Source organism: Neoarius graeffei, chromosome 1 (assembly GCF_027579695.1).
Source record: "Neoarius graeffei isolate fNeoGra1 chromosome 1, fNeoGra1.pri, whole genome shotgun sequence".
NCBI lineage: Eukaryota > Metazoa > Chordata > Actinopteri > Siluriformes > Ariidae > Neoarius > Neoarius graeffei.
This window is the reverse complement of record NC_083569.1, coordinates 128,305,466-128,323,931: the sequence shown is the minus strand read 5'-3', so window position 1 is coordinate 128,323,931 and position 18,466 is coordinate 128,305,466. Positions and strand designations below refer to the sequence as shown.

General features: G+C 41.1%; 1 protein-coding gene across 5 annotated transcripts in view; it reads right to left on the bottom strand.

Annotated features, from left to right (window-relative positions):
* Positions 1–2,679: 2,679 nt before the first annotated feature.
* Positions 2,680–18,466, bottom strand: part of LOC132883414 (uncharacterized) — a 70,753-nt gene continuing 54,966 nt past the window's right edge. For 4 of the 5 annotated variants that reach the window (XM_060917069.1, XM_060917056.1, XM_060917049.1 and 1 more), the window contains exons 2-7: positions 8,667–8,780; positions 8,241–8,534; positions 7,876–8,157; positions 7,061–7,354; positions 3,915–4,057; positions 2,680–3,242 (exon numbers count right to left, since the gene is read on the bottom strand). In XM_060917069.1, coding sequence (XP_060773052.1) covers positions 2,991–3,242; positions 3,915–4,057; positions 7,061–7,354; positions 7,876–8,157; positions 8,241–8,534; positions 8,667–8,727 — 1,326 coding nt within the window. In that variant the 5' untranslated portion in view covers positions 8,728–8,780 and the 3' untranslated portion in view covers positions 2,680–2,990. Of the gene's footprint in view, positions 3,243–3,914; positions 4,058–7,060; positions 7,355–7,875; positions 8,158–8,240; positions 8,535–8,666; positions 8,792–18,466 lie in introns of all 5 variants that reach the window. The other variant, XM_060917039.1, reaches the window with a different exon arrangement.

The following is an 18,466-nucleotide window of genomic DNA, read 5'->3' as shown; positions in this document are numbered from 1 at the left end:
TTAACACAATTATTACACAAAACACAGAAAGTACGACAGAGCGAAGTCCCGAGGCAGCCGTCCGCGGCGCCATCTTGGATCTTTACATTATCAGGGTTCTTGGAGGATTCAGTAAGTTAAATTTTAGACCTTTTTTGACTTTTTAAGAGCATTATGAAAAATTTTTTAGACCAACACGAAGCATTACAACCTGCCCTACCCCCGCCCTTCCCAAAAAAAGACAATCGAGTAAAATTCTCAAAACAATGTCATTTGTATTGGTAAACTGACTATCAGGGATACAAACTGATTGTGTGCTTATTTATGTCATATGGCAACATTAGTACATTATGTCACATAGCAACAAAAGTACAAGACAATAGAGTGATAAAGGGCATTTGTGCAGTAAATGCAGTCTGTAGGGGTTTGGTTTTTTCCCCTAACTGCAACAGAACTCATTTAAACTTTTGGTTAGTGGTGTTCTGGTAATAAAACAGCGTTATTATATAATGCACTGTTGTCAGATGATGACTTTCTTGATTGCTCATGTGAACCCCATGCTGCAAACCACAGCATCGCAGACCTCCACTTGCTGCAGCAACCATTTCAACCATATTAACAGTAAAAATGCATACACATCTTTTAAAACTAATAGTTAAAACATACGTAGTAGCCCCGTAGCACACTTGCTTCCAGTTAAACAGTAAACTCACGCAATATAGAACACAACACAACATTTCCCTCGTGTTGTACCTGAAAGTGTCTCAAGGCCAGCCAGCTCCTGTCTCACTTCAAAATCCTCACTGACTCCGCACAAAAACGCCATCAATTGTGCATAGTCACATATGTCGGTGCTCTCATCGCAAGCAATAGAAAAGTCTGTAAATCTGGATGCTTTACCAACGATCTGTTCTCTGAGATCCTCAGCCATGTCCTCGATGCGGCGGGTAACTGTGTTCCATGATAAACTAATTTGCGAAAAGGCCCGTGTCTGGCTCGGGGACACAGTCTCTGCAGCCAGTCAGGCAACTTTTAACAAACTCTCCACATGACAAAGATCTCCCAGATTTCGCTATCACTGCGCTGATCTTATAGCTGGCCTTAGTTGCATTTTTTTGAGCAGATGACGGCTGCAGTAACGTGCGTTGTTGGGCACTGAGCCTGGCTAACAGTTCGCTAGACTACTCTCTTATTTCACCACTGTATTTCGCAAACTGAGGTAAATGTTTTGTTTCATAATGTCTACGGATGTTGTCTTCTTTCAAAACTGCCACTCTCTGTCTACAGATAAGGCACACTGCCGAGGAATCGATTTCCGTGAAAAAAAATCTTGCCAACTATTTTTGAATTTTCTTTTATCCGTGTGCCACTGCCTAACACAGCGCTCCATCGTAACCTCTGCTCCTCACTCGTGTCATGAGCCTGCTGACAGGCAGAAGAGCCAGCAACTCAACAGCGCCCCCCTTATAAAACTGTGGTCAGAAAGTGAACTGCAGGCAACTCTTCGGAGCCGTTGGGACAGAAATTCCCAGCGGCTGGCGCAGACCTGGCACTGACGGGCGGGCACAGATGGGAAAAATGAGGCGGGTCAAAAAAAAAACGGAACATGGGCCAAACTTGGCCCGCGGGCCCCAAATTGGGCACCCTTGGTCTACAATGTGAAAGCTCTCCGCGCTAATGTGAGTGGCTATTTAACCCACCGTTCCAGCCCAGCACAGCTCCTTTCAGCGATAGTGTGCTTCAGCCTATTGCTCGCACAACGTTCTCGTTTTTCATACTTACGGCGGTGCTTGAAAGTTTGTGAACCCTTTAGAATTTTCTATATTTCTGCATAAATATGACCTAAAACATCATCAGATTTTCACACAAGTCCTAAAAGTAGATAAAGAGAACCCAGTTCAACAAATGAGACAAAAATATTATACTTGGTCATTTATTTATTGAGGAAAATGAACCAATATTACATATCTGAGAAGCAAAAGTATGTGAACCTCTTTACTCACTATTATTCGACGCGCTATCCGCACTCTTCATTGCACTGCCAACACAACCGCTAACCTTCTCTGACTGCCACAGACTGCAGAAACTCGGCGAGAACGTAGAAGGTAGAGCTACGGTAGGCGGAGTCAACAAACTGGACCGTTGCATGCTTGCCGCGATCATCGGTGATTGAAGTTTTTTAGCAGGTAGACAACAACGCAACCGGCACATTTTTTATTAATGTTTTGCAGGAACTTCTAGGAACGGACTGAGCGGATGTAAGAATTTTAGACTTGGATAAATGAAATTTTAGACCTGGGATGAAAATGTGTGTTTTTTAGACATTTTAAGGCCTAAAATTTAACTTTCTGAATTTTAGACTTTTTTAGACCCCGCGGGAACCCTGCATTATACACACTATAAAATATAAAAACACTGTACACATTAGTGCGCGTACATAAACACTTTGCATTATACACACTAAAAAATATAAAAACACTGTACATTTTAGTGCGCGTATATAAACACTTTACATTATACACACTATAAAATATAAAAACACTGTACATTTTAGTGCGTGTATATAAACACTTTACATTATACACACTATAATATATAAAACACTGTACATTTTAGTGCGTGTATATAAACACTTTACATTATACACACTATAAAATATAAAAACACTGTACATTTTAGTGCGTGTATATAAACTTGACATTATACACACTATAAAATATAAAAACACTACAATTTAGTGCATGTATATAAACTTGACATTATACACACTATAAAATATAAAAATACTGTATAATTTAGTGCGTGTATATAAACACTTCACATTATACACATTATTATATACATACACACATAATATATGTCCTCCATATATATTACACACACACACACACACACACACACACACACACACACACACACACACACACACACAACTGTTCCACCACTAAAATAGTGATATTGCTGTGCAGAGTTCTTCAGCTCTTTCATACAAGTCATTAGCTGTAGAGTCTCTAAACTGTATAATGTACTTCATCTTTCCTAGAGTTGCACCGTTTGCACTTGTATGGCACTTTCACCCAGTTGTGAACTGCTGTGGGGCTGTTTGATCTCTGCCCTCTCTCTGCCAGTCCTATGTGGAACCGCCCTATGGTTCCGTTTACAGATGCCTGCCTTCTTTCTCCTCCATTATTAGCCTGCTGTATGAAATGATCTTCTGAAGTCCCCGTGTTTAGCGGTTCTGTCTCTGGTGAGCTGTTCGAATCCTATCAGATAACCAAATACACAGAGAACACAGATCAGGAAATATATTTACACAAATTACACAACACAAGAAGCAAACAGGCATGATAGATTTTTTTTTTTTAGTGAGACAAAGAGGAAACCCAATGTTGGCCACTCCCATCTCTTTCAGAAGCACAGAAAGCTCGGGGAGAGGGGATAACTGCTCTGCATACTGAGAAATCAAAACCCAAAACTCCTTTCCCTCCAGCCAGAGCTTGTGCTTTAACCAGCAGGCTAGCATTAGCTGGAAAACATGCTTGACTGGCTCTGTGCCACGTTCAACGCTGCAGTAATGTCCACGTTATTCAGGAACAGGCGATAAGGTCAAATATACAAACACATTCCTGCAGGTTAAGAGCAGAGGTCACACCGCTAACAGAGGGAGCTCACCAGCTAACGCTAGCGAAAAGAAAAGTTATTTTTGAAGGAGAGAAAGGTTTGTCTTTTCCCCAAATCAGTAACCGTGACAGTCTCACTGATCTGCATCGACAAATAAACTGTTCAACACTAACAGACTGAGAAAATGGCAAGAACAGCAGCAGATTATTACACACTCAGACTGACAAACATCTACTGGTTACCACACACACACACACTCATCTGAGTGATCACCTCATGGGGCCGAATGACTCAGTTACACACACATTACTTACTGCTTTTCGTCGTCGTCGTCTTCGCTTCCTCAGGAATACACGCTTCACATACCGTACATAAAACAGCTGCAGCAACACCAACATCAACACCACCATCACCACAAACACCCACACTGGTCTCCCACCACTCTCTGGTCCTGGAGCTGAAACACACAGAAAACATGTCACTAGAGTTCGTATCAGAGCTGCAATAACTAATCCAGTAAGCTGCCCATTTTTAAAGACATCATTCACATCACCAACAAAAATGTGTTAAAAGACACGGCACAGGTATCTGTTTGTGTGTGACATCACTGTGCAGTGATCCAAGTGGGTTTTATAAAAATGGTCATTGTTTAGGTCTTCATGGTTCAGCATAAACCTGAAAACGAGAGCAAGTCATGCTTCCTGTGATGAAGTGGCATTGGCCATGTGGTGATGCTCTCCATCCCTGTGGTGGATTTGGGCAGGGCATCATCTTGTTGGGAGCGGCACGGGGCACCAACACAAAATAAATGAATTAAAAAAATCCAAGTATTGAGATTTGCACGATCAGTTTTCAGTTGATCATTTGCACATCAGTGATATCCTGTCACCGTGTAGATCAATGAACCTTCCAGAGTGGCACCATGATTCTAGTTTGATCTGGGCAGCCAGAATACTTCCTGGTCTCCCACTCAGAAGTACGAGATGGGGAGGGGAGTTAGGTTGACCTTTGACCTCCGGTCTCCCCAATGGAAGCCCAAGGTAGGGGACTGGGGGAATCTATTAAATAGTGCACAGTGTACTAATGCGGAGTAAAATCAGGTCACACTATGAAGTGCTACCAAAGAAACCACAAGTCATTCACTGTGACTTTATAGTTTCACTGACGGTGTTGCATTTTTTTTCCTGGTTTGTGTGAAATCGTTAAGAACAATATAAATCCAGTCTGTCCAGCACCAGGGTGAACTGGTTTAGTCCTGACTCAGTGTTGGGGGAGGGGCAACGTAGCAATGCTCGAGTGTGAAATCAACACAAATGGATAAGAACAGGTCTGGGGTCAGCCATCAGGTGCCCAGTTTAGGAGAAAGAGGAAAGAAGAAGAGGAGAAACGTGTAAAAGATTAAAAGGTATGCAGTGGTCATCACTTTATAAGTATAATATTATGCGTGTAATTAAATAGTCTAACACTTAGGCTTGTTAGCCTCAGTTGCTTACTGTGTGATGACAATATTCTGTTTTCTGTCCAGCTCGCTTACAGAAACATTTAATACAAGAAGACAGACTCCTCTATATCCCTCGCCCTATAGACCAACGATATGCCAAGTTTCAAGATATTATGTGTCACATTTTTCAAGTTGTGCTGCAGGAAACCAACCCGACCTCTTTACACTGACCTCAGCAGCCCATGGCATAAACCCACGGGACCTTTGGTCCAGGGGAGCTAAAAATTAACATCTCTCACATTTCTTAGTCTCAAAAGGCACACATACATTACTGAATCAACACATATACCAACTTTCAAGACCAAACCACTCATAGTTTCCAAGTTCTGCTCTGGAAACAAAAACTACCCCCAAGACCAAGTCTGAAATTGTTTCCATGGAAACATGAAAAATTAAAATTTCTTCATATGAAAAGGCACATCTACATCACCTTGTTAACATGTACACCAAGTTTCAAATCCGTATCGTCAATAGTTTTGGATATATGCTCCGGAAACGAACACTGCTCTTAGAAATCTATTTATTATGTAAAAATTTGAAAAATACTTTTTTTATTTCAAAAATCCAAAATAGCAAAAGGCACCAGTTCACATGTTGCTCGATATGTATACAAAGTTTCATGAGGATATCTTCAGTAGTTTTAAAGATATGGCCCAGAAACGAGAATGTGACGGGACAGACAGATGCAACTCATTTCTATAATAATTTCACACAGTTTGTTCGTATGTGTACCTTGCAGCAAAAACCTAACGAGCACATCTACTGTAATAATTCTATTGTTCATTTGTACTTGCATACACAATTTGTTTGTATTTGTCTGGTACTTTTTGATAAATAGATGCAAAAGACAAATTTAATATGCAGTTTTTAAGTGTGTGTGTTTGGGGAGGGGGGGTTAATTGTGGATGAGGGGTTTTGTAAGCGATTGCTGTTGTTGCTATGTGGAAGTTGTGGCATTAGCCCCGTCTCCATTACTGTTCCTCTAGTTATTGAGTGAAGACAGCGTTTTGTACACCGTGATGGTGATGAAGACCATGTTCACATGAAGATGTTGCTCTGTTCAGACCAGTGTGTCCGGACTCAGAGCTGGTAGAATCCAGGAGCGTTGTGAAAGCCGTGTGAGGGACCAAGTCATTTTAACCAACATTCAACTGTTGACATTTCTTGAGCACTTTACTAATACACATCAGTGACAACGTTTACTTTCTCCATCATCACGCTGTGCAATAAATCCAGTGCTAGAAACGGGTGCAATATTTATGCGGCAGCAGTTTGTTTATTTCATGTCTGTTGTATCTTTCACTGCACATGGAGCGAGGAGAGATGCAGTTTCGTTCTGCTCTGCACTACTTGGTGTACGGTCTGAATAACAAAGTTGACTTTGATTTGAGTGGAGTGAGCCGGACTCCTCGCTTCCCAACTACAGTCAGGAAGACGAAACAGAAGGTGACGTACTGTGGTGGATTTTGCTGAGGGAGATTTCTCCAGGCTGGAAAAGTTCCCTTGAAAAGGAAGTTGGCTGTCTGACCCAACAGAGCCAGCTATTTCATCACGTCTTTACTCGCTGTTCTATCGTAATCGTGGTGCCGAGCTCAACCCTGTGGTACCCCTCCTATACTGCGGTATTGCAGTTATTGTTCCAGTCTACACTGTCAAGTGAGCGCCTACAACATGCCAAGAAGAAAGGACTGAGTGAGCGAAGGAGCTTCTTAGGGATGGTAAATCAGTTGGGGAAGTTCATCATGATGGTGTCTGAATCCATCAAACAAAGCTGAGCTGATTGAGTTTTTGTACCAGGAGTGGCATAAAGTCACTCAAGAGCAACGTGAAAGACTGGTGGGGAGCATGTTAACACGCATGAAATCCGTCCTAAGAAGAATAAATTAATTGTATGTAAATGTGAATATATATATTTTTAATCAGCAGCAGTTGGTCTGTAGAGCAGGTAAAGACACTTACTGTCAACTACGAGCTGCACATCTTTTATGTCTCTGCCATCACACCGACACGTGTACAGTTTCCTCTGACTGAAATCAGCTGCAGGGATGGTGAGGGTGAGATTTCCCTGCAGGTACTCATCATGGGACATTTTAAATCCCTCCTCTGACCAGCAGGATGTCTGATTGCACTGAGCCACTACCTGATTGTTCAGTAATGATCTCCATGTGGCCTCATGAGAACAGTTCCGTTCACATGGCAGAGCAGCAGCCTGATTAAACTTCACCCGTACTGTAGTAACAGCTGATACAGGTGCTGAAACAGAGAGAAAATATTTCACACTTAGTGTTTTTAACCCCCCAACACGTACAAGTGAGTGAGAGACAACAGTGTAATACAGGAAGCTCACATCCAAATATTACTGTGATATACCGGAGTAAAACCCTGTCAAGTGAGCGCCCACAACATGCCAAGAAGAAAGGACTGAGTGAGCGAAGGAGCTTCTTAGGGATGGTAAATCAGTTGGGGAAGTTCATCATGATGGTGTCTGAATCCATCAAACAAAGCTGAGCTGATTGAGTTTTTGTACCAGGAGTGGCATAAAGTCACTCAAGAGCAATGTGAAAGACTGGCGGGGAGCATGTTAACACGCATGAAAGCGGTGATTAAATGTCAGGGTTATTCCATCAAATATTGATTTCTCAACTCATCCCATGTTCAAACGTATAACGCCTCTGCTCTGTGCTCAGTGTGAGAGACTGATGGTAATAAAAATATCATTTAAAGGAAGACAGTATATTAACTATATATTATAGACAGGACAGTAATCCCCCTACCTTCAACACTGACTGCGTAAATATGAAGGTCTTCCTTCTCCTCCGGATCTCGGACGATGTAAACTCCCCCATCAGTCGACCGGACTCCTCTCAGTGTGAGAACCGTGTTAGTGAGTGATGTTCTCGAGGTGTATTCAGCTGTACAGTGGAGTGAGCTTCTGTCCACACTGCAGATCTGTTTATCTGAATCTCTGTGGTTATAGATCACCTCCACTCGCTCTGATACGTGCAAATCCAGCAGCAGATCTTCACCAGGCTTCAGCTGAACTAATGAGATCAGTCCTGAGAAGAATAAATTAATTGTATGTAAATGTGATCATTTCCATCAGCAGCAGTTGGTCTGTAGAGCAGGTAAAGACACTTACTGTCGATGCTGAGTTGCACATCTTTTATGTCTCTGCCATCACACTGACACGTGTACAGTTTCCTCTGACTGAAATCAGCTGCAGGGATGGTGAGGGTGAGATTTCCCTTCAGGTACTCATCATGGGACATTTTAAATCCCTCCTCTGACCAGCAGGATGTCTGATCGCACTGAGCCACTACATGATCGTTACTGAACAGAGTCCATGTGGCCTCACGAGAACAGTTCCGTTCACATGGCAGAGCAGCAGCCTGATTAAACTTCACCCGTACTGTAGTAACAGCTGATACAGGTGCTGAAACAGAGAGAAAATACTTCACACTTAGTGTTTTTAACCCCCCCAACACGTACAGGTGAGAGACAACAGTGTAATACAGGAAGCTCACATCCAAATATTACTGTGATATACCGGAGTAAAATCACTTACTAGTGATGGACGTGATCGTGATGACGAAGAGGACACCGCAAAGGACACAGGAGGACGTCATGTCTGAGACGGCACCACCAGCACTTCTTAAGGTTTAGTCAGCAGGGCAGTACTCTGCATATACACTGTAAAATATAATAAGTTGACTTTACTTAAAAAAAATATGCAAAGTCGTTGCCTCAAAAAAAGTCATTTATGTTGATTTAGATAAATTAGATTGGGTTAACTTATTTTTTGTGAGTTTGCAGTACTCAAATTAACTTAGATTAGTGTGATTACATTAACTTGTTTATTTTGAGTTTGCAGTACTCACATAAACTTATATTAATTTGATTGCATTAACGTATTTATTGTGAGTTTGCAGTACTCATCTTATATAATTTTGATTACATTAACTTGTACTGTAAACTTAAAATAAATAAGTTAATGTAATCAAAATTATATAAGATGAGTACTGCAAACTCACAATAAACAAGTTAATGTAATCAAACTAATCTAAGTTAATTTGAGTACTGCAAACTCACAAAAAATAAGTTAACCCAATCTAATTTATCTAAATCAACATAAATGACTTTTTTTGAGGCAACGACTTTGCATATTTTTTTTAAGTAAAGTCAACTTATTATATTTTACAGTGTATCACACTGTACGGGTCAGAAACCAACCAGACATTCAGACTCAGCTTCTGCCCAGTCCACACTGGCATTTTTAGCCGTATGGCTAACAAAAATCAGAATAATTGCGTTATAAGGGCATGTATGTCACTAGAGGCACTCTCAGGCTATCACAGTTTCACTGATTAATCAGTTTTACAATTTACTAGATATCAGCTGATTTACAGTGGTGCTTAAAAGTTTGTGAACCCTTTAGAATTTTCTATATTTCTGCATAAATATGACCTAAAACATCATCAGATTTTCACACAAGTCCTAAAAGTAGATAAAGAGAACCCAGTTCAACAAATGAGACAAAAATATTATACTTGGTCATTTATTTATTGAGGAAAATGATCCAATATTACATATCTGTGAGTGGCAAAAGTATGTGAACCTTTGCTTTCAGTATCTGGTGTGACCCCCTTGTGCAGCAATAACTGCAACTAAACGTTTGCGGTAACTGTTGATCAGTCCTGCACACCGGCTTGGAGGAATTTTAGCCCGTTCCTCCATACAGAACAGCTTCAACTCTGGGATGTTGGTGGGTTTCCTCACATGAACTGCTCGCTTCAGGTCCTTCCACAACATTTCCATTGGATTAAGGTCAGGACTTCGACTTGGCCATTCCAAAACATTCACTTTATTCTTCTTTAACCATTCTTTGACAGAATGGTCATTTCTTTTTCAGCTAGCGATCTTTTTAAAGTTTTTTTTTTTCACATGACACAATGGTACCACAGTGGGTAAAAACATTGGATGATAACTCCGACTGGTTTTATTAAAGCGTTTTAGTAAGCAACAGCTTCACATGAGCTAATATCAACAGGCTAATCCAGACGTCTAGCATCTTAGAATCTTAACATGTAGCTCTGCGCTTACCGGAGTCCAACAGAGGGCTTACGTGGTCGTAGCGGCTCCTCTCTCTTTTCCTCAACGTTCACAAACTCTCTCCTAATAAACGAAAGGTTTATCAACACACTATGTGAAGATTAATTGTGAATTTATGAGTTTTACGTCACGTTTCCTACCCAAGGTCCGTCAGCTCACTCAACAGGTGTGCTGCTCTCAGATCGGTGTATCGGCAGTGAGTGTCGCTCGGTGTGTGGGCGTGAGCAGGACGTGCTCAGCGACAGTTAAAAGGAATACAGGGCCAATTCGGGGGCGGCACGGTGGTGTAGTGGTTAGCGCTGTCGCCTCACAGCAAGAAGGTCCTGGGTTCGAGCCCCGGGGCCGGCGAGGGCCTTTCTGTGTGGAGTTTGCATGTTCTCCCCGTGTCCGCGTGGGTTTCCTCCGGGTGCTCCGGTTTCCCCCACAGTCCAAAGACATGCAGGTTAGGTTAACTGGTGACTCTAAATTGAGCGTAGGTGTGAATGTGAGTGTGAATGGTTGTCTGTGTCTATGTGTCAGCCCTGTGATGACCTGGCGACTTGTCCAGGGTGTACCCCGCCTTTCGCCCATAGTCAGCTGGGATAGGCTCCAGCTTGCCTGCGACCCTGTAGAAGGATAAAGCGGCTAGAGATGATGAGATGAGATGAGACAGGGCCAATTCGCCACCAACTGGTGGGACACGGGAACTACACTCAAATAACATATGGGTTTAGTAACCATATGGGTTACATTTATACTGAACGATGTTCATTATAATCAGTCTGTGGTACTTTTTGGTGGAAAACGCAAAAGTATCTCGCTGGTATGATTATGTCCTCTAGGAGTCCGTTTCCTGCTCTGTTCGGATGGAACTGATGAGGACTTGTACAGACAAACTCCTGCTGGAATCCTTTGTGTCGATGGAGAAAATCCTTGGCTGAACCCATCCAGAGCTGGGATCGTCTCGGAAGGCAGGGTGGTGATGGATGAACTGACCGACCTGCCTCAGGCCTTCCGTCTCCTTTATGGACTGATTTATTCCCTGCACCACCCCAAGGGTATGAAAAACACTTTGACCTTTGTTCAGCGGGTAATGCTCGACCTCGGTAAAGTGAGCTGGCACCCAAAAATTTACTTTTTTAGGGGAGGGGACCCCACAATCAGCTTGCAATGCAAAATGGGATTCCAAATAGTCACACAACTGCTCCAGATATCAAGTGCTTTTGTTTTATGTTGACAGGGCTTGACATTAACGGTTGTCCGCTTATCCGGGACAAGTGATTCTTTACGTCGGACAAGTTCATCGTCTCAGTTACTTGTCCGATCGGACAAGTGCCAAAATACGCCGATATTCGGGTTAGGCCAAAAAAAAAAAAAAAAAAAAAAAAACAACAAGTGTTTTTTTCCGGTTACCCGACCGACCCTAATCCGTACCGCCCGACCCTAAACTTTTTTTTAGTTTTTTTCCCAGTCGCAACTTTTACATATAACCCAACCGCGTGAACCGGAAGTTTTTGTCACTCACTGGGAAAATGGCAGCTGCCATGTTCTCACATGTGGTCGTGGCGATTGAAATTGATCCTTGTAAACACATCGGTGGCATTAATGTATATCTTTATAAATGTAACCCATATGGTTACTAAACCCATATGTTATTGACATCATTTTCAAAACTGTTGACTGTGTGAGACATTTTTTACCACTACCATAGTGAACACGGTAAAGGGGAAATCTTTCAAAGCAAGGCCTCCACAGATCCGGACATAAACTCGTCAACGAAATATTTTGATGTGGATCCTGGTCTTATAATTGGTGACCTTGTGGCCAATTTTGGCGTAAAAAAGTTAAAGTATACTTATATCCCAGTGGACAACCCTTTGGAAACGGCTGCCAACGAAGCTACAGCGAAGACTATCGACGCTTTTCAGATTCTCATGGCAAGAGGACGTGAGTTTCCACCGAAGAAGACCAGTAGGTGCGTATAGATAAATCTGAAAATCGCTGAACACGTGTCCAAGTCAAAACGATTTTCTAGCATGATCTAGCAAGGGATTAGCCATGAAGCTATCCCCTAGATCTCCCAACCCACAAATATTTAATAAATTAAAGAAGAACCCTGAAGTTATAAACATAAATTTGTATTTGTAAAATCACATTTTAAAAAAAGTGCATGAACATTAAAAGCATTACATTACCTTAAATATATAAATATATATCAAATATATATCTGTACAATTATAAAAGGGGGATTGGTGAATTCGTAGACAAAGTGAATTCGTAGATAGAAATTCGTAGACAAAATGTAGGTGAATTCGTAGACACCTCTTTTTAAATGGTGCAATATCAGAAAGGAGGTGCATTGAATCAATAAATTATGAACATGACAATAATTATAAATATATGGCAAAAAGATGAAATTTCCAAATACTGTCCTAGTCTCATAGCAAAACTGTATGTAAAAGTATTTATCATGTTGCTATCAAAAGTGGATTCCTATATATACTATCCTGTGAATCAATTTTGTGTAATTTGTTAAGAATGTTAAATAAATTAATTCTAAATATATTTAGGCATAGTTTCTTTTCTACTTCCAAATGTGTTGACTATTTTCAAATTTAAACCTCATTTTATTAATTTATAAATGAACATTTGATACTTTGAATATAGCCACTCGGACCATATTCCAAAAGCTATCTCGAATTTTCTTGTTTTTAAATATAGCATATGTATTAAATATCTGTAAATTTCAAGAGATTTAAAAAGGAGCATGATTTCCTATGCTCTCAAAATGAGTATCTGAACATATTTTTGTTGTATAGTTGGGAAAAGGTATCCCAAGAAATTCAATTAAAAATATATTAATCCATTTCAATGAAATTTACATCTAACCCATTTATACAGCTGGGTGGACTGAGTGCAATGTGGATGAGGTGTCTTGCCCAGGGACACTACGCAGTTTGAGAAACCAGGTTACATATTTTTGGTGTCTCCACTGGGATTCAAACCCGGGTCTCTGCAGTGACAGGCCAGCATGCTAACCATTACACCACTGTGAATGCAGTAAGCTGTTGTTCTTCACCTTTATAACCATAGACCCTGAACTGAAACAAACATGGTGTATTGAGCTGTTATATTTACAGAAAAAGTCATGTTAAAAGGTGTCTCATGCTGCATCAGATTCATCAGAAGGTGGTAACTCAGGTGACCTGCAAAGAAATTCATTATATTTTGTGAAATTATTCCTGTCTAAATATAGGTTACGGCAGCCATCTTGAAAAAAAAAATTAAAAAAAAAAAAATGCCTGCCTACCGACCCTAGTTTTGAAATCTACATAACCGGAAACACATTTTTTTTTTGGCCTTACATATCAAATTTATCAGTTTATTCACATGATTTCCGAAGCATCTCACTCGACATGTTTTGATGAATCGCCGGATGTTTCTCTTTGGAAAGAGCAGTGTGCGCATGCGCAATATTCCGCTTGCGAAACCGGCCAATACCGCTTCGTGTATTTGAGCTGAAAAGTAAACGGTCGTTTACCAGACCCTCCAGGATTTCGCGATGTTGCGATTTACAACTTCAACGCAAATTCAACCAATCCCTGTGAATTCAGGGCAGTGTTGCAATTATATCCAATCACCGCAACTTTCCCACAAATTTGACCAATCGTTGGCGCCGTCTTGAGGTGACGTCGACAAACTACCTTCCGCCTTACTTCCGTGTCTACGTTCAAGAGAAGCAGCATGTGCGCAGTGTTGCCAGATTGGGCGGTTTTAAGTGCATTTTGGCGGGTTTTGAACATATTTTGGGCTGGAAAACGTCAGCAGTATCTGGCAACACTGCATGTGCGAGTCAGTGTTTATTGTAGGCTTAAATTCTGTTACTGAAAGTGTGTTATGTTTACAATGAAGGACTCTGCTCACTTTACATTATTTACTTAATACAAGAAATTAATGGATGCCAACATTTTTGCCAAAATGGTATTTTATTTTCCATTGTTTAGGCAGCTTCAGCATCATACTGTGAGATTCTGTTCAAATTGGTTTTCTCTTCTATGAAGCCTGAGCCATTTATTTTATTAGTTTATAATTATTGTTTAATTTAGTCTTCAGGAGAGACTGCCTGCACACAGTACTAGCATTAATAGTTTTTTTTCCTTACATGAAAGCTGAGGCATTTATATTATATTTTAAGGTAACTTCATGTTGTGCTGTGAGGTTCTCTGCACTTTAACTTTTGAACCAACAGGTGCATTTGGATAAGTAAAGCCTATTTTTCTGCATTTTTGTAGTCCTGGTAATCTTTTATATTGGTAAAGTTGTTTATAGGACCATTTCTCAGTATCTGTTCTTTTAATCAATAGTTTTTCAGTAATAACTTAATATTTAACATATTTTAAATCACAAAAAGAGAAAATCGCAACAATTTCTCGCAACTTTCACTTCCTCCCGCAATGTAATCGCAACAAAAACCTAAAAAAACACTGCAACTTTCATCGCAACCATTAAATACCATACAGGAGCCACAATGAATAATTAATCAGTGGAGGATATATATTCAAAGTTAATAATTTAAAAATGAAAATATACTGTATAATTTTAATTTTCTGTTTTTCAATTTCTCATTATAAATCATAAATAAATGATTGATGGAGTCCATTTTTTTCTGCAGTGAATAGATCGTGTTAAAATAATTCTGGTGAAATTAGTTTATTACAAATAGTTTGTGGTTTTTTTCTCTCAAATTTTTCTTCGGACAAGTCAACTTCACATTCGGACAAGTAAATTTCCTTTCAACTTGCCTGACAGGACAAGCGGTTTCAAAAGTTAATGTAGAGCCCTGATATATAAAAACACATACACTTTATATATAAACAAACTGGACTCGAACCCAGAACCTTCTTGCTGTGAGGCGACAGTGCTGACCACTACACCCATTTTCTTGTCTTCACACTTAAAACTCTTCGAGCGACACACTGGAAGCTCAGATACAAATATTACTGTGACACACTCGGACCTGAATAAAATCACTTCCGAGTTATGGAGATGATCATGAAGATGACACCACGAAGACCACAGGAGAAGGTCATGTCAAACACCACCATCAGCCCTGTACAGGTGAGAAATCAACCAGACATTCAGACTCAGATTCTCACCGTGTTTTCATCACTGACTTCTAGAAGAGGAAGTAAAGCTGAAGCTAAAGAAAGCGGCCGCCACTTTGTTTTCAGTCCCGAGTCCACAGGATCACAACACAAACAACCAAACCCACCCGAGTAAAAAGTATTCTTGATATTTAACAGTAATTAACACCCGGGTGTGGTGTTTCTGCACCGCTTTCAGGCTTCAGGTGATTGTTCTTCTGGAGTTTGTGTAGAAAGTTCTGCTGAAGTTAGTTTCAGTTTTTTTTAAAACAAAGCCAAAAATCTCAATCTAAAACCGACTTAAAACCAGTGGCGTGCGGTGAGCCCTATGGCAGGGTAGGCAGTGACACATGCTGTGCACTTTTTCATGCTGTGATTAGATAGATAGATAGATAGATAGATAGATAGATAGTAGGCCTATACTCAAAATAATGATGGAAAAAAAATCAAAGCAAATCAAATCGTTATTTTCAAAGACAGCCGCTAGATGGCGCTATGGTAATGAGCCACTGTTCAACACCTTTCACAAAAGAACTAAGATGTCAGATGTCAAGGTGTCAAAGATGTGACTGAGGCTGTCATTATGCAAAATGTCATTCATTTTTGCTTGATGCAACTCTTAATTGAATTGATTTGAATCCTAGATACTGAAAAGATACGGAATTTAGCTGGGCTAATTTCGTAGAAAAGAATAAAAAAGGGCCTAATCAACATTAAAAAAAAAAATCCAATAAGGTGCCTTAATCCAAGTAGGGCCAGATTTGTGTTCAAAATCAAGACCTGTTTTGGTAGCCTCAACCACGCCAAGACACAGAGTGGGGAAATAAAGACTTATTAGAAGGAAGGTTTAATTTAAAGTTTATTTAATACAGATGTTCGAGACCGAGTGCTTGTCAATAACAAGCATTTGTCCCAAGCGCTTTACAGCATCACGTCAGGGGTATATAGGGAAAACATGGGCTATGAGAGTGGAAGAAATGTGCCACGAAATGAAACAAGATCAGCAGATGAATGTAGCAATTGTGAACATGAATGAACAGATGAACATATGAACATGTGAAAACGTGGTGAATTATATTACAGTTGTAGTGTATTATAGTTATTTGCTGCTTTCCTCACACTGGTTGCTGGGGTTGATAACAGTGGCGTTTGTTGAGGAAAGAAAGAAAGAAAGAAAGAAAGAAATAGGCCCATCAGCTGAGCTACTTCATTTAAAGATGAAATCCATGCGCCTGTCTTTCTCCACGAACTTGTTTATCACGTCATTGTAGAATCTGTCACGGTCTTTCTTCAGACACATTAGACGTTCTGATTCGATGGCAATAAGGGCCAAGGATGAGAGACGCTCCTCACCAGTCCGGTTTCTGCTGTATGTCTTGATCCTTTTCAATGCTGAAAAAGATCTTTCCACTGATGCCGTTGTCGTGGGCAGTGTTAAGACCAGACAAAGCAGCTTAGATGCTTCTGGTACCGTCGCCACCAAATCATTCGAGTGCAAAAAGCCAAGAAGCTGTGCAGGTGTTGCGCATGTCTGGCGAATCATTTGGGAACTGTAGAGTCCTGCTAAGTCGGATTTCAGCCTGACAAAATCAAAGTACTTGGAGTACGTTTCAGCCAGGTTCTTCAGTAGATCATCATCAAAACTTATTGACATGCGCTCGAATTTGCGTGGGTCAACCAATTGAATAAAAGAAAGTTTGCCATACTGGTCGCATCTTGCTTTCATCTGAGAGCAGATGTTGTCCAAGATGTTGTTGAACAAAATTCTCCTCTGCTCTTTAATTGGTTGCTCACTCCACGATGTTTGTGGCACACCTAGACGCAGCTGTTCGCATCTTTCTTCAAATCGACGGTAAAATGTGGCGAAATCGTCTCTCATGCGAGAAATGACTGCCATGATGTCACTGATGCACTGGGTGCAAAACGCAATATCGAGTGACTTGTTCTGCAGCACAGAAAAAAAGCACATCAGTCGCGTTGAACACGTCTCCGTAGACCATCAACAGAAAACAGGTGGAAGCTTTTGACAGCCAGCCCTCGTATCCTGCAGCCATCATGCGCGTGTCATTATCCCAGTCATCGCCGTTCTCACAGAGAAGATGGAACATCCTGAGCAGGTCCTCATAGTGGAGGCTGAGGGCTTGGACCAGCCTTGAGTGCGAGCTCCATCTCGTTGGCGCAGCCCTCGGCAAGCGGCGCTTCACAACTTTGTCCAAGAACCGGGTTCGTTTCACAGACTCGCTGAAAAATGATGCCAGTCCCTCAACAGTTTGAAAAAACACCCTGGAGTCTCTGATGGATTTGGCAGACTGTGAAAGCACAAGGTTTAATCTGTGCGCGTAGCAGTGGATGAAAATTGCCTCTGGAACTATCGCTCTGACTTTGGCCTGAACTCCGTTCAGGTCAGAAGCCATCACAGCGGCCCCGTCGTATGTCTGCGCAACTAGTTTTTCGGTGCAGTTGTAAGCGCCGAGCACAGCTAAAATTTGTTCAGTTACAGCCGCAGCCCTGCGGTCCGTGCTGACATCAGTGAACCCCAAAAATGCCTCTTTCACTTTACTTTGGCAGACGTAACGCAAAATGACCGAGAGTTGCGCTTTATTGGTCACATCAGTTGTCTCGTCGACCTGAACTGACACAAACGGGGCAGCGTTAACCTCAGCTCGGATGTCTTGACACACAGTGTCACATACGGCCGAGATGAGGTCGTTTTGAATATGGTTAGATGTACCACTGAAAACTGATGATGTTTCAAGATGCATCTTCAGACGCTCATCTTTCTCCGCAAATGCGTTTAACAACTCCACATAATTCCCCCTGTTAGCTGAATCAGTGGTTTCATCCCTCCCCCTAAATGCTAGCTCCTGCCTGGCAAGGTAGCAAGTGGCACGGATCAAATCCTTTAGTATCTCACGGTTTTCGTGAACTTTGGCATTATGCACGGAAATTTGCAGTCGACTGGCCTCGTCCAAAGCTAAATTTATTGGAGTCCCCTTCCCAAATGTTTTCAATGCTATTTGATTTTGGATGTGTACATTTGATCTTTCATGTTTGGCCAGTGCAGTGGGCAGGTTGTTTAAATCAGTGTAGCCGGCACATACCCACACATTGTCACGCTGTTTGGAGAACAGCA